We start from the raw sequence: 27,049 nt of genomic DNA, 5'->3' as shown, positions 1-27,049 counted from the left end.
TGTGAGCTTCAGAGCTGAGTGGGGGAAAGTCATCATGGACCCTCCAAAAGGGCACCACAGGCTCTCAGTGCAGGGGAAAGCACAGAAATAACAATGGTGATCCCTGCCAATGTAATTAGGCATTTCCATTGTTCTGGGCCTCCAGATTTGATTTTCGATGTGGAAGCAATGTACACAGCACCAGATCATGGCAGAAAGCAAGTCAGGGTTGCTGGGAATGCTGATGTTCCTGGGAGGGACTGTTTCCTTTGTCCCAGTTGGAAAGACCAATTTATAAGTGAATTGTCCCAGCCTAAAATCAAATAATAACAATAAAGATAAATTACCAGAACAAGATACCTAGCTATGAGAGTAATCACTCCCTGTTGAAAAAGCTGTAATGGCAGTAATGAGAAAAAAAAGCTGAAATCCTCAGGGGCTGGATCAAAAGTGTGTTCAAGTCAGTGGGAGTCCCTGCATTTGGTAGGTTTTGGGTCAGACCCTAGATTTTTAAAGACAGCTTTGTATGTTGACTTGTGTAGCTGCAAAATAACAAAGGTAAAAATCTCCTTGAGAATTCCTGGGTTAAAGTCATGCTCCTTATTTTTCAAGCTTGGACTCTGCAGATAATTTAACTGAAAGTGAATGTGTTATGTGGCAGGGGTGAGAGTCCACAAAGGATGCATCTGTGCCCATGGAACAACACCTATTTTTATGAAGTGGTGCATATACAGACGGTGATGATAAACAGAATAGTTTGCATGTTGAAAGCTTTATCTTGAACTTGCTGGAGTTTCCATCTTCCAACTTAACCTTCTTGCATCCTGAGAAGTCTGTGGATGTACCTGCTGGACCTTGCCCAGGCCCCTGTGACTCCCTGATAGGAGATCTATGCTGGAGATCACATTCCAACCATGTCCCCAGATGCCTTTGTGGGGAAAAAATGATCAGGCACATGGAAAATCTTTGGACAGTGACAGTATTCTGCTCTGCCTTGGCAGGATTGAAGATGCATTTGGGAATGGAAACTGTATTTTTAGGGCTTTTTCTATCTGGCAGCTGTTGAAAGGGTCAGGATGATTCATACAGGGTGGTGAAAGCCTTCTCCCTGAAAGGTGTTTATAGAGTTCCTGATGTGGTCTAGTACACAGGCCTGCCAGGGATTGCATGTATATATGTATAAATATTTCTGTACACATGTGTAATCAGAATACTTTCTGGATTCAGGGCCAGAATAAAGGGACAAAGCCAGGAATATGCAAAACAGGAGCCACCAAGGGCCTCTATTCTGATTTCTTGAACCAAATTACGTTTGTCTCTTTAACCCCAAACTGAGACAGACAGAACCTTGTAGTTCAGGGATGATTTTGAGCTTCATGGTTTTAATAGGATGAAACTCTCATCTTCTCTATCATTGTAATGTTTCTGAGCATAATTTTGGACAAATGCAAATATAATATAAACCTGCTAAGGAATTAATAGATGCTATATATATATTTGGCTTTTTCTTTTTTTTGGCTTGTTTGTTTTGGCTTTTTTTTTCTTTAATTTGTTTAATTGCTTTTTTGTTTTGTTTAAGGAGCCTGTTTCTTTCTTTGGGATTTTTGTGGGTTTTGTTTGTTTGGGTGGGAGTGTTTTGGTTTGGGCTTTCTTAAAAGCAATTCAAGTGGAGTTTACTTAATTTCCCACTGCAGAGCTGAAGGGAAGACCTGGTCCCCTGCTGTCCTGGAAGATGGCAAGGCTCAAGCATACCGGATCAACATCGAGCCAGACCCACAGGTATGGCAGCTGCAGCCCTGCCCCACATCTGCTGCTCTCCCAGCTTGCTGGAGGAGAGCACATCCATGTCTGGACAGCCCTGCGCTCTGCCTGCAGTCCTTCCACAAGTGAAGGAGTTTCCACGTGTGCTTTTAAAGTTCTCTGCAGGTCTATCTGTGCTTTTTTTGGGCTGGTTCCCACAGTGGGCCAGATCCTGAGCAGATCTGGCACGATCCCATCTGTGTCATTGCCTTCCAGCCAAGCCAGGCTGTGCTGGGTCAGCTTGCTGGGGACACAGGATGGCTGGGCAGCACGTGGAGGGTGGCATCCAGCACTGGTCCCCGTGAGGCCGTGACCAAGCTCAGAGTTAGTGTTATTTTGGATGGAGCTCTTGGGAGTCCTCTGACTGTCCAGTGCCTGCCCTTCCTGGGGTACAGCATGCCCAGGGTCTGTCTGCATCTGCCTCAGTTGGTGTGCCTCTACCTTGGCTGCTTCCAAAATCTGCTGCACTTTACCAGTCTACCATGCACTTTGCCTACTCTACCATGGCAATGATTCACCTCCTATGAAGGTGGATTTCTTTTTTTGTTTGTTTGTTTGTTTTTTGTTTGTTTGTTTGGGTTTTTTAAAATAATGTTCTCATCTTTTTTTCTTAGCTTTTTTTTCTCTCTCACTCTTTCTCTCTGTTTTGCAGCTTCTCTCTTCCCTCTGTCCTTAGCTCTGTTCCCTGGAGCCTTCTACCTGTATCCTGCCCTGCCTTACTACCCTGTCTCCTGCAGCAGCCAGGTGGTGGATGGAACTGAGCAGGTCTCCTCATCTTTCCTACCTATCTCTAATGGCTTGTTAGCAAGGTCAGAGGTGACTCTCATTCTCCTTTGGCTTCTTGATGGAAAGAGAAATGGGGTTTCTCTTCTCCCTCTCTGCTTCTAAGGTACTGGAGTGTCAATTTTTGCATGTGCTGGTCCATGTGTGGAGACACCTGGGGTACAAGGAGGAGACCAGGAGGATAGACAGGCAGAGGGCAGCTCCTGCTGTCTGGCTTCCCTGTGAAAGTGTGCTGAGCTGGTGCACATGCTGCCAGCTTTCCCAGGGCACCTGAGGTCATGGGTGGCAGGGCTTGAGCCTGCTGAGGCTTCTCACTGCTGTAGGTTGGCTGCCTCTCCCAGGGCTGTGGTGGAGACCCTGGGGCTGCCTACAGCCTTCAGAGCATCAAAGTATGTCAGTTCAGGCTGACAGAATCCCCTGTGCTTGCCCCCAAAGCATGTGAGCTCCCTTTGGCTGATGCTGGGTGTTCAAATATTGCTCAGATGGTTGTCTCCTCCACAGAGGTGGTTTATGTCATATGCTTTTCCATGCTTTTTTCTCCAGCCCTTACAAAATGCCTGTGTGCAGGATCTGCTGGTTTAGCTCAACTGCTCCTTTCCAGAGAGGCTTTTAGAGTGTCCTGATGAGGGTTCCAGGGTGCCCCTCAGCCCTCCCTTGCTTCAGTTCAGGAGGAATACAAGAGCTGCAAGGGTGGAAGAGAGGGGATGATGCTACAAGGAGTGGTATGAGGAAGTGAGGAATGAGGAGAAAGTGCTGGCAGCAGAGAGCCCACCGAGTGCTCAGGACGAGGGTGAGATCCTCCAAACCCCGTGAGAAATGGACCAGAGTATGAGGCCTTTGAGTCTGTTGGCCATTCCAGCGATGTGGAATTTGCAGATATTTGCAGATATTCTGCTTTTCTGCCCAGGACAGCGGGCAGAGGCCTGGCACAACAGCAGCACTGGCAGAGCTGCCTCGGTACCACACACCAGCAGCACGTGGGGCTGTTTGTCTTTCCTGCCCTGACTTACAGCACAGGCTGATGTGTGAGTTTGGGCCTTGCATTCTGGCCATGTTTGCTTCATTTATCAATTACAGCCATCTTTTCTGACAGATATTTTTTCTTACTAGACTTTACCTATGAATAATATTAAATGGGGAACAAATGTGCAGCAGTTCCACTGCCAGATACAACTTCCTGAGGTTTAATGCAGATTGGATTTGAATCTGACTATTAATATATGTTACATATGGATCTTTTTAAAAATTAGACAGTTTTATAGAATATAATGAAGGGGGTAGGAATGGACTATTCTGAATCCAGACCTACAGTGAAAATATGTAAATCAGGGGAGTAGGTGTGTAAAGGAGATGTGTTTGTGGTAGGGCACTGAGAGAGGTGTGTGAACAAGGGTACACAAGTACAGGCAGCAGGTTCCTGCTCTTGCTCTTTTTTTTGGTGCCTGTATCCATGTGTTGTCTTCCTTAGTGGCTTTTTGGGTTTCTCAGAGAGGAGGTGAAGGTGGTTCCATGCACACCTCCACGTTGCTGTGCTTGCACCCAAGATGTGTTTGTTGACTCTTCTCCCCAAACCACCTGTGCCTCCAATATGGTTGATGCTGACAGCCTGGAACAGATGCCAGCAGCTGTGCTAACCCAAGTGTTATCACTGATGTCCTCTGACCCGTGTGAGGCTGAAGGTGACCGTCAGCACCCAAAGAGAGCCAGTCTTTGCTGCAGGTACCAATCCCCTGGGAGCAGAGCTCCCAGGCATGGCTGGAGTCCCTGTGGGGCAATGCCAGGTGACCCAGGGCTGTCCCATGCCGTGTTCATTCAGCCCCTCTGGCAAAGGCACGTACTAGATTGTGAGGAGGAAAAATCTCATTGTAAAGTAACTTGGCTCAATATGTGCAACCTTTAGCTGCACTTCCCTTGCATCTGGAAAAAAAGCAATCTGCTTTGAAACACAGGGAAAATTTTCTGCTGGAATCCTGCCCTCAAACCACAAAAAGAGGTTGGGGGTTTGTCCCTGAAAAGGGTTTTGAGAGTTTTACCCCAAGTGGCCTTTGCAGTAATGTGGAGCACATAGCCTTTCTTCTTCCAGGTTTTACTCTATATGCTTTTTTGTCATACTGGGCAAAGATCTGTTGAAAATCTTGACTTAAGACTACAGTAACTCTTGCCTGAAACATGTGAGCATAAGCAGAATGCCTCAATCTGAATGATTTGTAGGAAAATCTGTATTTCTGTTATTACAATTTAGGTTTTTAGGTGTAATCTTTGTCTTGAACGTGGTGAAATTTGTAGTTACCTTCTGTGCAAAAGAACTTGGAAGGTGTGGAGTAGCTGGTGAGTTTTCCTCTCCCCTTTCCTAAATCTGTTGTGGTTTCTCAGTTTAGCTTTCTGGTAAACCCCTACTCAGACTCCAAGAATGTAATCAATCCTCCTTATTTTTTTTATTTTTGGTGGGGTTTTTTTGTTTGGTTGGTTTTGTTTCTGTTTTTGATTATTGCTATGGCTGTGGGGAGTAGCTGCCCTCAAACTGAGGAAGCTGGAACTGGAGAGCTGCTTTTTCACAATTAGCAGGAACAACACTGAGCAGGATGAGGAGTAACTTTCGGGAAAAATAACTTTATTTTTTGTTAAAGCAGGCTTTGGTTATCAGTTGGTTTTGCTAGACAAGTCTGTCCTTAACAGCAAGGACCTACAGAAGAGGCCACAAATGCAGTGATGTTCAGACTTGCAACCTAAAGAAGGGCTGCCTGTGTGTTGGACCCAGAGATGGGTGGAGGTGGGACCTACAGGGATGCTGGGGACAGCTCAGAGCTTTCCAGCCAGCAGTCAAGATTTCCATCATGCACACTGACATTGCTGCTGACATGTTGGGATCCCCAGTCTCACCTGGCGTGGTGTTGGTGTCCTTGTGGGCACTGGTCCCAGCCACTCCTCCCCAGCAGACAGGGAGAGTGGGAGCACCCATCCATCAGTTTCTGGAGTTTTTGGCTTCCTGTAGCATGAGCATGGCAGTCAAAATACTGCCATGCAATGCTAATAAAAAGAGAGTATGTTTGTTTTCTTGTTCATTCCCAAAATGCCAGAATTGGCAGTTCTCTTGCCCAGGGGGGCTGGAAACGTGGGCTTTGGGCTTTGGGGACCCTGTCAGTGCTAACTGACAATAGATCAAGTGTGTGGGTGGGAGAATAATTGCAGCAGAAATTAAATTGTCAGCACGTAGCCAGTGTGGAATAGGATGCAAGTCCTCCCAAACCTGGATGCTTGGCTGAAATAGCTACATGGGGTGAAAGGCTGGGTTTCCTCTGGCAGTGCAGACAGGCAGAGGCACTTCCCACAGTAGTCCATGGGAACAGCATCCTGGTGCTACTGAGCTAGCAGAGCAGCCCCTGTGTTGTTCTCAGGAGATGGAGGAGGGAGGTGCATCAGCACTCTTGCTCCTCTCTCGTGCTGTGTCCTGAGCAGCTTTCCCAGCCTGACCACCCGACTGAGAAGAGCCACAGCATCAGGGGAGTTGCACAGGAGCAATGAGAAGGTGCTTCTGCTCATCACTTATGAATTATTTTTCCTATGTGTTACTCTGTTCTTGACACTCAATCCACAGAGATTTGTTGTTAGTTTGCTCTGACTAAAATCAGGTGCAAGGTGCGTGGCTTGCTATGTGAAAATGCCAGCTAGAATGGGGTGAAGAGGAGGAACTGGGACAAACTTGCCTCTACTGTAACTGTTTGAGCAGCCTAGCCCAGGCAGTGCAGGAAACCCAGGCAGTGCTGGTGTGAACCTGAAGGTGAACACACCTTCATTTGCTTTTGTCACAGCGCTCAGGTGTGTTTGCAGGACTGAGGACCTGCCACCTCTCATTCCACGTGGCATCCACCCAGTGTGGACTCTTCAGCATCATTCCTGGGAGTTTTTCATACCTGCCCTGACTTCACAAATAGTATCACTGCTGATCGTGCTTGCTCCTAATTACATAAATGAAATCACATGTGGGCTTCAGGGGAGCCTGAGCCTCTGGTGCCCCAGCTCTGGGCACCCAGGGACAGCAGTGGTGTCCCACAGTAAAGCAGGGAGAGTAATTGGCTGCTAACCTGTCCCTTAGAACTGATGTTAACACCCTTAAAAATGTGTTAAATATGCTCATATTTACTTTTTGCTAGATTATATATATTTTTTTTCTACTAAGGGTGAATGTCTCCTTATTTAATTAACTGAGTAATGGGTTTAAGTTAACTTTAATTAGATGTAGTATTTGTTTTAAGTTCTCTGTGGGTTGCTGCCAAGCAGGAAACTTCTATGTACTTCTTTGCAAAAGCCTGGCATAGGCCATGCTGAGTTCTGTGAGCTGGGGGTTAAAGCCTCCTAGCTGGAGAGATGGAATTTCCTTTCTCAGGGAGACTGACCATCCTTCCTCCCCTGCTCTTGTGGCAGGATGGGCCATGCCTGCTTCTGGGAAAGCTCCTGCTGTGACCCCCAGCCCCAGCCAGCGGGGCACCAACCTCTCCTGACGGAAGGAGGGAAAATGTCTGCCTTGGGGAAAACAAAGGATGAGCTAATGCCCTGGCACAAACTCGGGTTCCCTTCCATGGGAACTCGCTGCTCGTTGTTTGAGGACTGATTTAATAGCAGAAACATGCTGAATCCTGACAGCCACTGTGGGTGCATCAGCCGTGAGCTCCGGGTGCTCAGACAACATTTCACACCCAGATACTGGGGTTTTACACTACAAAAAGCCACTAATCTAATTTACTGGGTGAAGAGGTTACACAAACATAGCATGTGCACTTGTGTTTACTTTTGCCAGGGATATAATATTGCATCATTTGAAAGCAAAGGATTTTTCTGAGTACTACTGTAACATCTTGAATCTGTATCCTTTTGTGTGAGATTCTCTGAGTATGTCTTAGATAAATTAGCATCTTTAAGTGAGTTTTGATAGTCCTGGTATATGAAAGAGGTAAAAACAGTATTAGGATAAAGGAGGGGGAAATGGAAATGGAAACTTCAAAACAGTCTTTTCTTTTGTCCAGATAACTTGAATAATTTGTTCTCATTGAAGGTACAGAGGAATTATACTGAAATAATAACAGTGGGAGTTGGTTTAGGACAAAACAAAATGCTATTGGATTAAGTGCTAACACAGACATATACTGTGTTATTTTACTTGATAACATCAGTTTCAGTGATGACTCCATTAACACAGGTAAGGAAACTGCTGCTTGTGTACTCTGAAGTGCCAGGTGTTTGGAAGCACAGGTGTAGCTCAGTGTTTCTGTTCCTGTCCATCAGGAAAAACAGCTTATCCCCTTTCACTTTTCCTTGTGGCTCACTTAAGAGGAATTATCTGCTCTTGGAGGTCACTTGAGTGACCTGCTGGGGTTGAGAGCATGTGGAGAGAGACATCCCTAGTGGTGCAGAGAGGGATGCTGGAGGGATGCTCACTGTGGTCCCTCAGGATGATCAGGCTGAAGCAGCTGCTTCCATCCCCTAAAGCAGCTCGTGCCACAGAGGGCTGGGAAAGGCTGAGGCATGTTTTTGAATCTACCTGAATTTATCTTTTTTAATTAATGAGGAAAAACAAAAGGTTGGGACATTCCAAGATGAAAAAATATCTCATCCTGTTGCTTTTGCTGTGTTTTCTGGTGTACCTTACCATGGCTTTTACAGAAGGAGGTGTTCAGATAAGCCATGCTGATGGAGTAGGCACCTTTTGGTTTTAAGCATGTCATATTTTTGTAGCCTGAAGCTTAGCTTGTTGCTGATGAAACTTCTAGTTTCAGTTAGCTGCTGATAATGAGTATAGAAAGAAAATCAGAAAGTGTGATATGTTAACATCTGAAAATGCGACAGTTCCCCAAATGAGAGAGAAGAGTGACAGTAAGCTGGGAAACATGATGTCAGGGCATTGTCTGTTAGTGTTAAGCTCACCAGGTTTGTCCTGCCAGCCAAACACCAGATGCTGAGTAAAGTGATTCAGTGGAAGCGTGGACTGAAATGGGAACAGCAGCATCTTCCCTGGGAGAAAGGGGGCAGCCAGGAGGGCGGGTGGGCACTTGCTGTGATGGTTTCAGGTTTTTTTTTTCCAGCTTTAGTGGATATTACTTTCTGTCAGTGGGAATGTTAATCCAACAGCAGCAGCCTGTGCATGGTGGGGAGGGCATCAGTCTGACACCTGCACTGAGCAACGCCCTCCTGTTCCTGAGCTTGGAAGGTGACCCTGAGCACTGGGGTGTGGGACAGCCCTCTCCAGGGTTCAGACTGTTGTTGAGCCTAGCTCCAGTGAGGTAGTCACCTGGCAGGAGCTTGCTGCTGCTGGGCAAAGGAGGAAATTTCAAGGCTCTTCTGCCAAGACATTCATGCAGAGCTCTCCTCTGTCTGCTGGCTAAATGCCCCTCTCACACTTGATGTTAGAAATGTGCTCTCTGCACTGTGCAGGCAAGATAAATGCAAACACATTTTAATCTTGACAGTCTTTTTTCCATTGCTGTGGATTTTTAAGAGACTGCTGTGGAGCCAGGTAGGTTAAGGGATAAAGCCCTGGCATTGCAGCTCGAGTCTCTCCTGAGCTCTTTAATTCACATGAGGGTGCAGCTTCTCCCTGGAGCTGTGGGAGGAAACATCCCTTGGAGCCTTGCTGATGGCCATCCACATGGCTGCTCCAAGGTGGAGAAATGTTACTGCTCTTTGAGTGTGAGAGATTTGTCCCTGGGTTAAATGTGTGCTCTACAGAATCACAGAATGGTTTGGGTTGAAAGGGACCTTTAAAGTTCATCTAGTTCCACCTCCCTTGCATGGACAGGAACACCTTCCACTATCCCAGGTTGCTCCAAGCCCCATCCAACCTGGCCTTAAACACTCCAGGGATGGGACAGCCACAGCTTCTCTGGGCAACTTGTGCCAGGGCTTCATCACCTTCACAGGAAAGAATTTCTTCCTAATATGCCATCTAAACCTGCCCTCTGTCAGTGTGAAGCCATTCCCCCTTGTCCTGTCACTACATGCCCTGGTGCAGTACAGCCTGTCCTGGGAATATGGGCGGGCTGGGGCTCCACCAGGCTCCAGCTTGATTCATGTTTCATGTGAACATTGTCAGCAGCCTTCATACAAAAAGATCATCTGATTTTAAGAGTTTAGTCTCTTACTTAGAGAGATCTGAAATACTAATTTGATACTTAGCTGACAGCTGTGAAAGGATTGTAGTGAGAAGGATGTGATGGATAAGGTTTTCCTTCAGACTGTGGTATACATTTGTTACAATCCGGTTTAAACCCAGAAAAGTGAGGAAAGCTAAGTTCCTGTGTATAAGCCACAAAGAACTTTGAAGATTCAAAATATACCCAAAAACTAGATTAAAACCAAATGAGGTTATAGGTTGGTGCCAAAAAATTGATGTATTTTTTATTTAATAGTAAAAGAAGCAAAGAGAAAGAAAAAGAGAGAAAAAGAAGTGTGAGTGGGCGGTGGGGGGGAGAGAGAGAGAGACAGGGGTTAGATGGAAGCATATCACCTATCTGAGGGTCCCAACAATGTCTCATTGCTCCCTTCCATCTGGTCTTCTTGGTGCTGAGGGTCCCACATCTCGCTGCCACATGCCAAAGAGTACAGAATTCCGTGGATTATCCAAATCATGCCATGGTGGAGGGGCTTGCTTGGAGGTTCTAGGAACCAATGTTGGCCTATCAAATTAGCAATCTTCAGTTAAAATCTCTCCTAGTTGGGAAGAAGGATATTAGTTATTTTGTTTGTACTTCTTGTCTTTTAAAAGTCTAATTTATAACACACTGAAGTAAATGAACTTTAACTGCTTTGGATCAGAATATGAAGTCTGAAGTTCTCTAATTCTCTGGTCTCTAGAGCTAAGGACTTGTAGTTGAAAAAGGGTGGGAGGACAAATAGGACAATTTGCAAAATGCATTTAAAAAACAGCCAAGCATGAGAAACAAATTGGGAGTTTCTGGTTTATAGGCTGAAAGAGTTCTCCTTGGTGAGAGTTCACAGGCTGGCTCGTAACAAGGGTTTGCAAACTCAGTTTAAGAAAGGCCATAAAAAGCAGGAAGAAAATCCAGCAAAGAAAAGCAAATTAGGCCTCAAAGGGGGGAAATTTGAACTGATCTTGAATTTGACAACTGGAAAGAAATGCATCTGTTTCTGGGTTTCTGAGGGTGAATGTGTGAGTGTTTTGCACAAAGTGAAGCCTTGCAGAGGTCTCACAGCCTTTGAGGAAGAGGAGACTGAGCTCTGGCCTGGGAACAGCATTTTGTGCTACAGGAGGAGCCTCTTGATCCCTGTGGATGCTGCTGGGTCACCTGTGGCTTTATAACATGGCTGAGCAGAGGAAAGGTGAGCTGCCACCACCATGAACATGCTCCTCCCACAGGCACAGGGATCTGGTGGCAGATGGGGATGCCAAGCAGTGCAGGAAGGGCTCTGTTTCCTCCCTTCCATCAAGGGCCTCCTTTTGGAGAGTGCCCAAGCAATAAGTTTTAGCTTTATAGCAACATTTGGTCCTGATGTACAAATTGCTGAGCTTAACAGGGACAAAGAGGCGACGCTTTACAAACTACCCTGGATTTAAGCAAGTCCATGGAGATGATGGTCTGGAGGAGGTTTCCATTCTGGAAACAACCAGCAGTTCCATGCTCCCCTGCAAAGCTCTGGATGGCACCAGTGTGCAGGAGCACGTGAGGACCCAGCCCTCTCCTCCAGGCACCCTGGACTGAGTGTGGATCTGGCCCAGATAATTAAAGGTAATGGCTTTCTAAAAGCATCGCTCTCAGTGCTGCCACCCATATGGGCCATTGCTTTTATCCCAAAAAAAAATGTTTATGATTCTTCTTTACCTCCCTGTGTCATGGTTGAGTGTTTTCTTTATTTCCCTTGAAATAATAATCTAAATCTGGGAATTGGGAACCCATAGCCTGCTTGTGTGTATATATATATATGGGTTGTTTTTTTTTTTTTTTTTGAGACCATAAATTGGGGAACAGTTAAAATTATATTATTCCTGGCAGCAAAATTCCTTTTTTAATAGACAATTTGAAGTTACTATGTTGGAAGCAGTTTTCCCCACGTGTTTGTGCATGTGTGGTGTGGAGGGAACTTTGCCAAGAGGGCTCCAGGCAGCTTCTGAGGCAGGGGAAGTTGCTGGGAGCTTACTGAAGGCTGCAGGTTTTCAGCTGATGGTAGGAAAAAAACTTTGAAGACACCATCTTTCAGTTCTTAAGTAAGATTGGTCTTATCAATGGACATTTTGCCTTAGGAAGAACTGAAGAACTTGGACTTTCAAGATCTTTTTCTAGCAGGATCTGTTTTTTACTTCTCTTAGCTCTTTGTTTTTACAAGGTTTATGAGTGCCAGTGCATTCTCCTGTGCACCAGGGATAGACACTTGTTTCTAATTAGTATTTATTGGATTATTTTAGTCAAAAATAAGCTTTGTATCAGAGCCTCACAATATACACTTCATTATTTGTTCACAGGATGGTGTTTTATTTCCTTGCTTGGCTTTTTATCAGCTTCAATCTACTGAAAGCTGGTGGAAAGCAGCTCTGTTGGGGAGCTGCCCTAGAACAAATTAAACCAGGTCAAACAGATTCCAGCCTCTTACACTGCATCTATGTCTTTCATCAGTCCAGGCATGTTTGTGACTCGCAGGCTGGAAATAGCAGCCAGCGTGTGTCCATGGGCTGTGTCCAGCTTCCTGCTGCTTTCCCCACTTGCTGGAGTTAGCTCCTCTCCCCATATTGAGTTTTTGCAGGCAAAGCCTGGCTCAGGTGACATTAGCAGTAGGTATTGCTTGGTTTATGGGTGTGGATGGGACTGACTAATAGCACACCCATGTATGTGGAATTCCATGTGTGTGGAATAACACATAGGTAATGTTTGACATTGGTAAAATGGTAAAATAATGTGGAAAATTTGTCGTTTAATGGCATCTGAGTTCCTGACTTGAGGTCATATGACAAAAAGATTTCCACAGTTTACCTTGGGACTTAAAAAGCAAATGGAAATATGAATACCAAGCTAAACCCTTGACTGATGTGTTTCTCACGCTGTAAATGACTAATCTTATTTGGGGAGAAGACCTCCCCAAATGAATGTGGATCTGTGTGGACAAGGGTAGCTGCAAGTGAAAATACCAGGACTGGTCCCTTGGCCTCAGGTGTTGCCCATCCTGCACATGGAGCTGCCTAGCATGGATTTATCCTGTTTGGTGATAGAAATGGAAGGGATGGCCCTGAAGTCAGGAGCACAGCAAGTGTGCTCAGAGTGATGGAACGTGGAATAAGAAGTAGACTCACAGCCTTTCTTTTAAAGAAACAGCACATATGCTTTTAAATATAAAATGAATGCAGGAAAAATAAATGCAAAATATTTGGCAGTCGCTCACCAGGAGAAACAGCAAATTCATTTGGTTGGGGACCAAGGGAAGCTGTGTAGATTCAGCACAATTTAACTGCGGGTCAAGCCTGAGTTTTCCTTTTCCTGCTGCACATCCCTGTTTTCCACAGCACACATAAAATGTTATTACTGCAAACTGCATGTCCCAATACAGCCCCTCCATGTACATCACACACTATAAATCTCAGGTTTTCTGCTTTCTTTCTCTTCCAGGACAGTGGCCCTGCCCAGAGCAGGAGGTCGATGCCCCATGGATCTGGGGGCAGCCCCGTGGACAGCAAGCAGGTGCTGAACATGCAGCATCACCAACCAACCCGGCTCTACACCAACAACAGCTCTGAGTCGGCCCTTCCAGGCCAGCTGAGTGGACTCCACATCTCTCCTGCCCACAGGTAGGGCCAGGGCAGGGCTTGGCTCTGCATCTGCTGCTGCTCCTGCAAACTAAGGTTCAGGGAGTGCACAGGGGCCTCTGTGCTCCTGAAGCTCCTGAGATCATGGAATCTTAGACTCACTTCAACTGGACAGACCTTCAAGATCATCTTCTCTAACCATTGACCTAAGTCTGCCAAGTCCATCAGGATGCTAAAAAGGTCTGTAGATACCAATTTCTGAACAAAATGACCACATCTACATAGGTAGCAACTGCAGCATTGAATTGAAGCTTGCGATGCTGTAGCTCAGGTACGAATCTTGGTGAAGGTGCTCATTCTCTAGATCTCTGTTAAGAGCCTTCTATTGCTGATGTGAGTTGTTAGATTAGTGGCTCCTAGGTACAGTCCCCAGCTGGGGATAATGCCAAGGAAGACAAGAGGAGGAGAGGTTTAAATTGGATATTAGCAAAACTTTCTTCACCAGCAAGGTTGTCAAGCCCTGGCACAGGCTGCCTGGGGCAATGTTGGAGTCACCATACCTGAAAGGACTTAACAGACATGTAGATGATTCTCTTGGGGACATGGTTTAGTGGTGGCCTTGGTAGTGCTGGGGGAATGGTTTGGCTTGATGATCTTAGAGGGCTTTTCTAACCTAAACAATTCCATGGCTCTGTGAATGTCACAGACAACAATATTTTTGTTTTTTCAAAGTGTATTTCCAAGGCAGGATAGAGGGTGCTGCCCTCCTAGGAGTGGGGATCACCTTGCCACAGACCCAGGAGCCAATACTTGCCCTAGAAGCTGGAGGTACTGGCTGAAAGGATGAACTCTAGTAACTGGGATTTTTATAAGTGCAAGATCTGCTCAGTGCAGCTGTCCGGGAGACTGAGAAATAAATAATGCTCCTAGGAAAGAAAAGGCTTTTGTGTAGCCAAGAATGGTTTGGGTGAATAACTCAGACTTTGAGACAAGCCAGGTTGTGGACTGGGATGCTTTCACATGGCTTATGAGGATCTTGATTTATGTTCCTCCAAACTGGCAAAATGTCCTGCAAGAAAGTAATGTCTGTATCACATGCAAAGAGAGTTTCTTTTCAGCTTGGGAACTTTGTCTGCATGAATCTGTATTTCAGTGATGCAGCAAGCCAGCTCATTCCCTGTGCTGCTCCGGGAAAGTTATTGAAGTTGGAAAGAGGAGAACTGCACAGAAAACAGAGAACAAAATCTGGTGTTATCTGCAAATGAGCCTAAAGCCAGGACATTCTCTTGAGTCTTTGAGTAGAATTGGGGCAGGAGTGTATTTTCTTTGAATTGGAATGTATTTTCTCTGATGAGGCTGGGCTGGTGTCATGGTTTGACACTGGCCAAATGCCAGGCACCATTAAAGTGATTTGCTTACCTTCTCTTGCTTTCAGCTGGGTAGAGGAGAGGGGAAAAAAGAATAACGGAGGGCTCATGAGTTGGGATGGACTGGGAGAAAGCACTTTAAGGGCAAAACAGGTTCAAATTTAAAGTATAAAGTAAATTTATTATTAACAGAGTAAGAGGAGGATAATGAGAAGTAAAATAAGCCTTTAAAACACCTTTTTTCCCCCTAGCCCCTCCCTCCTTCCCACTGACAGCACAGGGAGACAGGGTGTGGGGGTTTTGGTCAGTTTGCCACTCAAGATTTTCTGTTTGCTCAGGGAGAGGAGTCTGTCCTCTGCTATGCTGTGAGTCACTCCCACGGGCAAACAAGTGTTCCCAAAACTGTTGTGGCCTGGGTCACTTGTCCACAGGGTGCAGTCCTCTGGGATAGGCTGCTCTAGTTTGGAAGCAAGGTCCCTCTCTCTCTCTCTCTGGCAGCAGGAGCCCTCTCTCCATTCGGGTCTCCCGCTGGATCACAGCTTTCTCTGCCATCCACCCGCTCTGCCGTGAGCACTTTCCCATGGGCTGTGAGTGGATCTCTGCATCCCCTGTGGACTTCTTGCTTTTCAGGGGGACAGTTTGTTTCATCACAGACTTCACCACCACCTCCAACACCTGGAGCACCTCCTCCCCCTCCTTGTTTTTCCACTTCCCTTGGTGCCACCATGTTTTCACTCAAATGTCCTCACTTCTTCCTCTTCTCTGACTAGAAGAAAAGCTGCTGCTCATAGATACCATTGCAAACAAGTCCACTAATTCAAAGATTCCTGCAGGAGATCCCATAGCACTGAGAGGTAGATTTTGTCTAGCTTCCTCGCTGGGGAGTCGCTGGCCATATTCCACCACTGGCCAGGCCCTGCCGCCATGGAGCCAGCAGTGGTGGCCGCGGCGCTGGCGCTGTTTAACGCCTCTCTTCCCTGCAGGGCACGGGGAAGGAGAAGCCACTGCTGCCCCTGCCCCTCTGCCCACAGCGTGGCTGGGCAGGTGTGGCTGGGCAGGCAAGGCAAGGCTCGCCACGGGCCGTGCCGAGATGGCGGCAGCCGCGTATCGCCGTGCGCTGCGCCAGGGATGGCCCCTGGCAGCGGCCTCGCCATCCCTGGAAAATCTGCCCCTGCATTGTTTTGATTTTCTTCTTAAATATGTCATCACAGAGGCACTGCCAACATCTCTAATTGGGCCAGCAGCATGTCCATCTTCAGAGCCATCAGAGATTGGTTTTGTCATGGTGGAAGCCTTTAGCAGCTTCTCACAGAAGCTCCCCTTGTGGGCCCCCTGCCCCACCACTAACAACAAACCAGGCTGTGCCACGTGAACACAGCTGGCCAAAACCTGCCCTTTCCCATTGAAAATCTGTGAGTTGATGTAGGAGTGAGCTGTAGCGTGGTAGAGAAGTACTTGGAGCACATCTGCGGGGTTTGGACTGGCTGGGAGTCACAGGGATGGGTCCATGGCTCAGCTCCCCCACCCAGGCTGGCCCTCACCTCCCACAGCAAGCAGAGCTGCTGGGGAGTCTCTACCAGAACATGGAGCTCTAGCCATTCTTTGAAAGTGATTTTTGTCTGGGTTTTTTTTTTTCTCTTTCTTTGAAAGTGAATGTTATTTCTTTTGTTTATTTGTTTAAGCAGACATGAATATAACACTGGTAGAGAAAATTATCCAGATGATGGCTAAAGTATGTGAAGCTGATGGAGTTCAGGGCTCTTGGTTTTTTTATTGGTTTTATAATGACCTTCATGACCTGCTCTATAAAAAGGAAGAGGAGCCCCTTCCCCTGGAGCTGTGCAGTGTGATGGGGCCTCTGGAGCACAACAACACTTGGATTCAGCTTTTCTCTGTAGGACATTTAAACATGTACCTGAAATATATTTGATTCCAGACCATGCTTTCCATGTTTTGATGTATTGGAGTGGAATAATGGTTTAAATTGCTATTTGTTGTCTGTGCATCCCAAATACTCCTCATACAGACCAGGAGCAGCTCCAGGCTGAAGGCTGGAGGTGGGGGTTACAGGCAGCCCCAGTGTCCCCCTCCCCAGGTGGTTTTCTCAGTTAAGCTGTGGTCTGTGTTTGTGATGTGCCTACAGTAACACCAGCTTCACAGGAAGCACTTGTGGGTGGTGAGGGGTTTTGGTGTCCTGCCTGGCACACACTCTCCAGATGCCCTTACAAGGGGTGGGTGCATGCCCTGGCCCTACATAGTTAACGAAATGCATGTTTTTCCCATTTTATCAATAAATTCCACAGGTGGCAAAGCAATTTACAGCATTTGCAAGAGCTGCCCTCTTTCCTGAAGGCATCTGGTAACTGGGCCAGCCCTTGCTGTGTTGCTCAATTGGAGCCCAACAGGGAACAAGTTTAACCTCCTTGGTTCAGCAACTGTTCCTGTGCCAGACATACCTCCAGGCAGGGAAGCACATGGGAACAGAGGTGCTTAATTGAATCTGTGGGAATGTAGAGATTTCAGTACCTCCCTGATGAGCTGACAGTAGCTGTTTCTGTTTGACTTGAGCCTTTCTTTCTTTGCTTTAAACCAGCATTGACCCCGTGAAGTCTCTCCCACGGAACAGAAATGGGATTGATGTGGAGTCAGATGTCTACAAGATGCTTCAGGATTATGAAAAGCCCATTTCAGAGCCAAAGCAGTCTGGATCCTTCCGCTACTTACAGGGCATGTTGGAGGCCAGTGAGAATGGTAAGGAGAGTGGCACCCAAGCACCCTCCTGTGAGGAGACCACCGGGATGGCAGGTCTCAAACCAGCGTTTCACATACTCCTGCTTACCAAATTTTGTGGCTGATTTGAGCACTGTGTGAAAGCTGGCTTTGTAACCAGTGGCAGCTGTTTTCTGAGATGGTTTATGAAATGTGATGGCCTTAAGCAGTTGTGTAAGATCACTGTTGGAGAGCCTGGTCTGGTTAAGTAAATGGCATTTGCATAAGGACGTGGGATGGTCCTCAGCAAGGCAGGGATAGAGATCAGGAGCTCTTGGCTCACTTCTCAGGTCTGTCACAGCTTCCTGCCCATGTCGTTAACACATTAAATAATAAGATCCCCAATCTATACATTTCGGTGTCTTTTTTTTTTTTTTTTTTTTTTATTTCCCTTTCACTGTTAAGTCTGTTGGGGCTTTTATGTTCAAATTTTTAGGCTTTGCTTTACAGTCTTACAGGGCAAGACTCCTCTTTTTGTCTCCTTCCAAGGGCCCCATACTCCAATCATGTGAATCCAGGAACATATCTTTTATAAGAAAATACCAACTGCTGTAAATCTCATTATGGAGCCGTGAGAGGTAGTGAGTTGGGCTGTTGCATTTCAGTTTCTGTTTGTCTAAAATGTTGGAGAGGTCTGTTCTTTGACTAGAAGGATGTTGCTTTTTGCTTCACAAGAAGCACAATTGCAGGTAACTTCTGATCATCGTGGAATTCCACCAGTATTGGTTTTCTCAGTGGGACTGAGCCATAGTTACAAAGCATGAGATAGGATCAACCTCAGAAGCACTGGGTATATTATTATATTTTATATTAGTATTACAGCCCCTGGATTGGCAGAAAAACTGATGTTAAATACAGGCCCCAGTTGGACCTTCAGGCCCTTCAAAACCTCCAAGAGCAAGGACAAATCTGCTGCTTCCCAGTCTCCTTGTCAGGAAGAAGCAAATGGGAAGTGACTGTGTTAATCCCAATTAGTAATGCTGCTGCCTTCCTCCCTTCTCTGTGCCAGGGAAAGGGAACAAAATTCAAGCTCTGCTGGTTTGCTTCTGCCTCCCCCTGTATCCCACAGCCCTGGGCTGGCAGGAACCCAGTGCTAGGAGGAAGGGAGAAAGAAAAGGCTGGGGAAGAAAGAGGTGCCCACGTGCTGGGACTGTCCAGCCAGTCGTGGATGTGTGCTCATCAGCATTCTCTTGGCACTAGCCCGTCACCAGTGCAACACTGAGTGTTTGACTGGAGCCTGACAGGCTGCTTTCGTGTACCAGCAGTATGGGACGGGCTGGAGCAGTCACTGTCACCTGGGTTCTACCATTCTCCCTCTCAGTAGTGTGGAGGGGATGTGTGACTGCCTGCAGGCACAGCCTCACTTACCCTTGGTCATTCCAACTCTGTTTATTTCACAAGGGATGAGAAATTAGGTGAAAAGCATCTCTGCTTGGCGTGGAGCTCTGTGATGTTCCAGCACGTTTTCAACCCCAAGTGTTCCTGCTGGGTTTGTTTTACAGCTGCCATCCCTGCTCCTTTTTCCTTAAGCCTAAAATTACACATTTTGACCTGAGCCTGATCTGCATTGTCCTTTTAAAGTCAAGCTCTCCTCTCCCAAGGAACTGAGTGTCTTGGACAAGGACCTGTTTTATATGGAATATGTTCCTACTGGAAGCATTTTAGCCCTATCCCACACCCTTAGGGAGGAATGCTTTGTGCTGAGGTGGAGGCTGGAGGAATGGCAGTGCCCACCCTTATAGGCACCCATGACCCAGAAAGGACAAACATTTCAGCCATAATGGGGATAGCATGGTTGAGGCTGTGGAGTTAAAGCATTTTGCTGCCTTGCTGAAGACCATAAATCACCGTGAGACTGGGCTAATAAATAGAAGGAAATGATACACAGCTCAAGAAGATGGGAAGCAGCCTTCTCTGCAGGGTTCATTTTGCTGTAAAATCCCCTTTTTTTTTTTTCCTTCTTTCCTTTTTTAAGCAGCTTATCCAAGCACTCTGCATGAGAGGCAGTGACAGCTTAACTGTTAAATGTTGGCAGATGAGCCTGTCTAGTCCAAGCACGCTGTGTCTCACGCTGGGGGAAGCCAACAGCTTCAGTTGCTTCAGTTTATTCCCAGCAAGGCAGCGGAAGGATTCAACAAGGGGCTTGCCTGGAGCCAGCCAAGTACTGGGGGAACTCGTGGGGTGGAGGAGCCCTGCTCTGCTCTTGGGCAGTGCCTTGCATGTATGAAAGCTCTTGGCATTGCCAGGCACCGTTTTGTGTTTTGGGGAGGTGGGGTCTGGTGGGAAGTTGGTCCTTTTGGTTTTACCCACTTGGCTGGAACTGCTGACAGCGTTGGCCTCTGTGTCAGAGGCATGGCTGGAGAGGGGGGCTGTGGTGTGAAGGTGCCTGTGCACCCCAGGGGATGAGTCAGGTGTGCACCCTCCTTCCCATCTGGGCCCAGGATAATAAGCACTCCTGAGACTCGCTGGACAGGGGAGCAGGGGTCTCTCCATGGAAGGAAGCGTTTCCCAGTGACACCCTTCAAAATGTATCTGTGGTGTGACCCTGCCCGGGGTCTGTGAGCAACCAGCAGCAGTGCTGTATCAGGCTCCAGGCACTAAAAGTTCCCTTTAGGAAAGGCAGAGATGCTCCTGCAGTCGTGGGAGGCACTTACACTGGATTTTGCTCTGAAGCTGCCAAAACTGGCACAGAGTATGTGCAGATACCTCGATCAGAAAGAGCTTGTGGCCTACAGAGACCTTCTGGGCATCAGGGCTTGAAGCACATGTTTACAATGGACCCTGGACTGAAACACCTTGGAAGTTCAGGGAGTGTGGCAAATTAGAACTCTGGAGAATGACTTGTTTATCCAAGAGCTCCTCTGCTGTTTTTCCAAACTGTGAGCCAACTGGTCCTTCTTCATGAGCTTTTCCTTTCTACAACCTTAGGCAATCACAGAGGAACTGTAGATCAATATATGCCAAACAGACCAGTCAGTTGTCAGCTGTGGAAAACCATGCAGTCAATACTGGAAGCTTTTAAGTATCCCAGGAGTTGGCAAGAAGCATGTTGGTGTTGTCCAGAATCGGAGGGCAGATTGTAGATGGCCTGTAGGGAGTGGGAGGAGCAACTCTGAATGTTCTGCTATGATATTTTTCACATGCACAAAATCTTCATTGCTTCCTTTCCCGTTGTTGGACCTTCATGAAAGAAGGCCTGGTGCCTCAGAAGACCTTACCCTCTATCACAGTATTTTGGTTTAGATTATTTGAGTTTAAATGCATGCTCTAGGAAGAAAAGTGCATGTGATTCTATTATTGTTTGGTTCAATATGCCTCATTCTCTGAAATTCTTTCATCTACATCTCCTTGACAGATGGTGGGTCTGCCAAGTGTACCTAAATGTTGCTGTGATGGAACCTTAATTTTTTTGGGGGGAGGGGGGAAGCTTTTCTGAGCTCTTCACTATTTATGATTCTTAACTCAGGAAGCAGTATTACAGCCAAATGAACCTCTCATCTCTAGATCACAGCTGCTTTGCATTTTGACAAGGTCCATGTCTTTTGAGCTGGTGCTGTCCTGGAACTTCCAAGGGAGTTGCAGGTCCTGTTATGACAGGCAGACTCGTCTGACTCTGTAAGGGAAAAGGAAAAAAAAAAAAAAGGAAGAAGAGGGGGAAAAAAAAAACCAGCCCTGAGAGGCCAAGTTTTAATCTGTGTCTTTATAATTTTTGGCAGGTGAAAAACTCGACAAACTGAGCAACCCCCGGAACATCAAGTCCCCAGTGCCAAAGCTTGGTGGCCCCATGTCTGGGCTGCAGATGCTTCCCGAGTGCACCCGCTGCAGGAATGGGATCGTGTGAGTGTCATGCCTCGCCGAAGCCCCCGGTGCAGTGGGGACGGTGACACTGGGACATGGCACGTGGGCTTGGGTCCTGCCAGGCACATGGGTTAGCATTTATAGCAGCATACCTTGAATCCCTTTCTGGATTTTTATAACCATACCTAAACCTGAGCAATACAGTTTGGATTGCCCCTTTTAAGGGAATCTCACAAGGGATGATTTATGGGATGGTTTGTGCCCTGCCTATCATAGTAGCTGCCCAGGGACTATGAATAGCACCAAGCACTCCTTCACTGCCTTACAAGGGTTGGTAGGAGAAACACCTTGAGTGTAGAGCAGAAGAGAGCTGTTTTGTTTGTTTGTTGAAGAGTTACTCTCTGACAGACGGATGTTTATTTCAGAAAGTATAGGTGTTTTTCTGCTTTATTCTGTTGTAATTTATGACCTGTTGTAATTTATGTTCTGCTGTAATTTACATCCTGCTCAAGCCAAATTTTCTGGCTGACTGGGAGCTGTGCAAATGCCTGCGACCATATTCTTGCTGGAGCTGCGAGTGAGGGTCTCTGCTCCACAAGTCATGGTTCCTGCAGGTGCTCAGCCCCAGTCCTTGCAGGATGCTGGCTCCTGATTTTCAGATCCGGGCTGAGCGTAGGTATTTAAGTCTGTGTTTTGCATCAAGCTGTGGAGCAGTGCTGCTGGGTGTGGAGCATCCCTCCCCGCAGAAGCATAGTGAAGCCACACCTGGAGTGAGGTGGCAGCTTTGGGTGGGCTGAGAACCCCTGATAACACCCTTACATGTCCCTGCACGCTGCTTTCCTCCACTTACTGTTTTACTTGTGGCAGCAGGAAAAGCTGTTCATGCTCGTTGTTTCTCCTCACTTGAGCTTTCCTGATCTCTCCCAGGGGCACCATCGTCAAGGCTCGGGACAAGCTCTACCACCCCGAGTGCTTCATGTGTGACGACTGTGGCCTCAACCTGAAGCAGAGAGGGTATTTCTTCATTGAGGAGCAGCTGTACTGCGAGACGCACGCCAAGGAGAGGGTCAAGCCCCCCGAAGGATATGACGTGGTGGCTGTTTATCCAAACGCGAAAGTTGAACTCGTCTAAGCCTGGGCTGTGCTCTGGAGAGGTCGGGTGGCCCACCCACGTCCTCCTGCAGGCTGCAAGCGCGGGGCTCTAATCAACCCCGATTACCAAAGCCCAAGTTAAAATGCCTTTTCCTAGATAAAACCGTTTACACTTGGGATCTCTGGGGAATGGTGTTGAAAGCATTCAAACAGGTTTTGCCCTTCTTTTTGACACTCTGCTTTTTGCTGTGTTGGGTTATTAGTCTGTGCTGTAATCTTATCCAAGATCTCTGTAAATATTGATTAATTCTCTACTCTCTTTCATATAAAACCTGTATTCTTTTTTTTTCTTTTTTTTTTTTGTGCCCTCCTTCTACTGAAGATGTTTTTGAAGATGTTTTAAAAGCTCAAAGAAAATAAGGCACTTTAACAAAAGAAGCTGTCTCTGATGTCCTGACCCTAATCTCCTGTCCTGTGGCTGCCCTGGTGATTAAAAACCAACCCCTGAGAGTCAGGATGATACCAGTGGGTGCCTCACTCAGCTGCATCCCAGCAGATGTGCCAAGGAAGGGTGGTCTCTTAAAACAGTAATTACAGTGAAACTCTCTGGACCAGGGCAGTGCAGTTTGAGGCTGACAAGGACTGATTTGAATTCACAAGAGATTTCACACTGGGTGTGTGATGAGGCTTTTTTCTTCCTTCTTCTATTCCTAATTCAATGGTTCTGTCATGTAATGACTCAAGCACACCTTGAAAGGGCACTGCAGTAGTCTGGAGCACCTTTTGACTATCCCCACCTCCTACATTGCTGCCCACAGCTGCCTTTGCTTTGGCCATTGTGACTATTCCTCAGCTTTTGCTATAATTTTACAGTCCTTTAGATCCTCAGATTGCTGCTATCTGGGTCTGCCTCCCAGTAGGGAGGGGTTGATAAAATCCCTCCAGCACTTAGGGAATAACCAGAGCTTGGGTGAGTCCCAAGGCAGCAGGACTGTGTTTATACCCGTCTCTCAAGGCTGTGCTTTCAGCCAGGTCCATCATCCACTTTATTTGACAGAGAAGAGATTTTGTGGCTCTTGAAATCTTTCTTTGTTAGAGAAATGTGGGTTTTTTCACATTAGTACTTAGAGGAAGGAGAGAGGGAGTTGACTTGCTCAGCTGCTGGGTACTCCTGTGCAAGGTGCTGGGAGCTGTGTCTTTGGTACCACGAGGTTACTTCTGCTTTGCAATAGCCTCACTCTTCTTCCTCCTCACTTTGAGAGAGGAAGGATGTGGGGGAGAAAAAGAAATGCTTGTGCTTGTGTTCCTTCCATGGAAAAGGAAAATAAGAAATGGGGTAATGGGTAAAGCACCCCTTTCCCTCCTGGGTCCCCGTAAGATGGAAAATTGGAGACTGGAGGAGGCTTGGGAGCATGATCCTAGCTGGGGCTGAGCAGGTCATTCCTTCCTACAGGTTCTGCACCGCAGAAGGGATTTTAGGGTGTTACTGGTCTCCATCTAGACCTCTTCATGCAGTGCCTTACAGGGACACAGCAGCTCCTGCCCCCTGCCCTGCAGCCTCCCAGCAGCCCGGGCTCCCTCCAGCTGGGTACCTCAGAGATGTTGGCTGTGTGCATTCCTGCTAGCAGCAGGACATCCACTCCTCTTCCTTCTGCCATCAGGAATTTTTAATAATTAAAGTACAAGAAACGTGGAAATTTTTATCACAATGCTGAACCATGTTTTTCTTACATTTGCATGGCCTTGCTTGGTCAGTTGGACCCTCTGAAGGAGGGAATGTTTGGGACAAGTGTAAATGAGGAGACATGGTAATCGGGTGGGAAGCATTACTGCCCTGGTTTGCAGGGCTCTGCTTGGAGCTCCTTAGGTTGGCCTTGTCAGAAACATTTATTCTGAATTCCTCTGTTATCCTTATACATTGCTGGTTTGAGCTCTGGTGCCTGTAGCTTGAGAGTTCAGGCTTCACTGAAATCCAGGACTGAATACAGCTCGGCTGCATGATTGAAGACTCACAACCTGAATGGCACAGGATGCCTTTCCCTGTTTTCTAGGCAGACAGCTGGAGCTGCCAGTGGTGCTGTTTGTCACTCCCTGGGGCTCTTGTCCCCGTTTGACTCTACCTGCATGGTGGCCATGTCCTGCAGGATGCCAGGAATCTGCAGCCCTGATACAGGGAGCACCAAGAAGTTCATAAATTGGTTCATTGCCCTCATTCTAAACACCCAGCTGAGCAGGATGCTGCCAGGGCATCCTTGGTGGTCTTGCTTGGCTGCCACACCAGTGGGAATGCTGGAGCTGTTCTTCTAATGATCCCAAGTTCCCTCAAATCAGTATTTCCACATGGCATCTCGTGATACCCTGTCTTAGGAGGAATCAATTCACCTGATCCCCCTGCAGAACTTGGAGCTGCCTCACACAGGCCCATCCCAGGGCACATGGTTTTCTGGCTTCAGGCCACCCTGTTCCTGTTGTGAGGCTTGCAGGAGCAGCTACAAGCAAATGTCACCTTCTCTGTCACTAGACAATGCTGTTAAACTCTGTAAAATGTGGGGAGGGTACTGTTTGTATGAAACAAAAAATAAAATTGTATTATGGGTTTTGTCTCACATCACTTGGCCTTTGCCTGGTCCATATGTGTGGGAGTCCCCTGGTATCCAGGTGAGAAGGACACTGGGTAAACATCAAAAAGCATCTTGGAGATAAGAATTGCATCTCCGTGCAAATTGCAAATGTGAATTGCTTTCCACATTTAATTGAGAGCTTGTTTGAGGTTTGGGGGGAGTTGGGGTGGGTTTTTTTTTAACTTGAGACCTTCCTGGGATCCCACATCCTATCGGGTGTGGACGTGGGAAAGGCCACTGTGTCTCTGCCTGTTGTGTGATCCCCCACTGGTGGCTGGCTCCTCTCCACCAGTGTGACCCAGCTCACCCTGTGATGGTCCAGAGCTTTGCTGCATCTGCCCCTGCACAGGGCTGATGAATCAGTGATTTTGGTGATGTTTAATCAGCCACAGTGACACTCCGAGGGAGCCTTCTCCCACCAGGCTGTGGTCAGACTGGGATCCACAGTTCTGCAGTGCTGGGGGTGTTACTGCTGTCACTGCTGGAGTGAGCTGGGCCTCCTTCCCAAGGAGATGTTCCTGCTGACCCTTGGAGTACAGAAGCCCGCTGGGTGGTGGGAGTGTGGGGGATTGGGAGGTGAGGGCAGGCTGGGGTTAGCAGCTGTGTCAGAGGGATGTTTGCTTCTGTAGCTCAGTCTCACTGGGTCTGGTTTTAATAGTTGATTGGGATTGAAATCACTGGTGTATGGGAAAGTCAGAAGGGGTGTGAGGTAAGTGCCTCCAATATTTAACCTGAAAGGTTTTATTTGGCAAGTGTTCATATATGGAAATTGTTGTCTGTGTGTGCCTAAAACATTTAAAAGACAAAATCTCTGCAGATCCACATGTGGCAGAATAGGTTTCCATAAGGGAAAGAAAAAGTTTCCAGTGTGGGTCTGTGTGACTCTATGTCTAATTTGTACACATATTCAGATAATTAATATGGTTATGACTCTCCAATTAGTGGTTTTTCTGTTCACCCTTGAACACACACAGGTGTTGGATGTGTTTCTGTGGTTTAGCCACCACCATCCCCAGCCCCTCTGCCCCGGGCATTGATGCTGGGGGGCTTCAGCCCCTTGGGGTGATCCCAATGTGAGACTGAGGGGTACAGAGAGCCTGGGCAGCACCAGACCCTCTGCTACCCACACAGCTGCTCTGACCCGCCCAACACCGGGAGCCTCCTCTCTTCTGCAGGAAAAAGAGGCACAAGCTCCACCGTGATGAGGCGCAGCATTTATTAACTAAATGAGCTGGGACCAGGGCCAGACTGATTCAAGTTTTAATTGTTTAACTTTTTCCATGTATCATCATTAAAGTTTCTTACTTAGCCAGGCGTTATTTCCACCACCACACCCCTGTTCTGCTGCAGCTTTTGTTTGGAGTTGTTTAACTTTGCCTTTGTTACTACTGGTCTGCCCCAGGGACTGAAAACATTTCAGCTTGTCCATTTATCTGAGGATAAATGTCCTGTGCCATAGGAGGGGGACTGAGAGAAAGAGGCTCTTTGGAAAAGTTCCCTCTCTGCCCCCCTTCATGTATGAAAGAAGCAATTTTCATTACTTTAGGGAGGAAAAAAAAAATCTTCCCTACATATATAGTAAAACCCAGAAAACTGCTCCTGATTCTAGAGAAACTTATCTGCAAGTTGTCTCTGTTTCTCCCCAGCAAACACTCTCAGAGCTCTTCCAGCTGAGACGAGCTTCTCCACCAGGACATTTAAATATTCTGAATTTTTAGGTAGTCCTAAAGCAGTTGTTTGTGCAGGGAGCCCAGTGGAGAGGGCCTGGGCTGGGGCCAGCACTGCTTTCAGGGCACCTAATGTGCACAGGGCCACACCTCACTCTGCAAAGATAATGCTCAAGCCTGGTTCAGGCTTTTGCCTTTACTAATGAGAAAAACTATTTTCTGAAGAAACACCTTAGTTCTTCACTCCCAAACCTGAAAGGTTCCAGGAGGCCAGTGATGAGTGTGTCCTCCCCAAACTGATGGTCTCTGAGGAGATGCAAGCTGCTGCCACTGTGGGACCATGGGCTGGGAGGGCTTGGGCTCACCAGTGGGACATGGACACCACCACCGGAAAATCCAGCTGGAGGGGCTCTCAGGAGGCCACTCACACCT

The 27,049-nt window shown here is 47.1% G+C and overlaps 1 protein-coding gene across 1 annotated transcript in view; it reads left to right on the top strand.

Annotated features, from left to right (window-relative positions):
* The window catches only part of PDLIM4 (PDZ and LIM domain 4), a 45,917-nt gene extending 20,980 nt beyond the window's left edge, over positions 1-24,937 (top strand). Inside the window, exons 3-7 of the mRNA XM_053956883.1 lie at positions 1,674-1,758; positions 13,167-13,345; positions 17,264-17,421; positions 21,156-21,276; positions 22,165-24,937. Of these exons, the coding sequence (XP_053812858.1) occupies positions 1,674-1,758; positions 13,167-13,345; positions 17,264-17,421; positions 21,156-21,276; positions 22,165-22,369 (748 nt within the window). The 3' untranslated portion in view covers positions 22,370-24,937. The remainder of the gene's footprint in view (positions 1-1,673; positions 1,759-13,166; positions 13,346-17,263; positions 17,422-21,155; positions 21,277-22,164) is intronic.
* The last annotated feature ends 2,112 nt before the right edge of the window (positions 24,938-27,049 follow it).

The sequence above is a fragment of the Vidua chalybeata genome, chromosome 15 (assembly GCF_026979565.1).
Source record: "Vidua chalybeata isolate OUT-0048 chromosome 15, bVidCha1 merged haplotype, whole genome shotgun sequence".
Lineage (NCBI taxonomy): Eukaryota > Metazoa > Chordata > Aves > Passeriformes > Viduidae > Vidua > Vidua chalybeata.
Note: the sequence above shows the minus strand (reverse complement) of the source record. Positions and strands in the feature narration are given on the sequence as shown.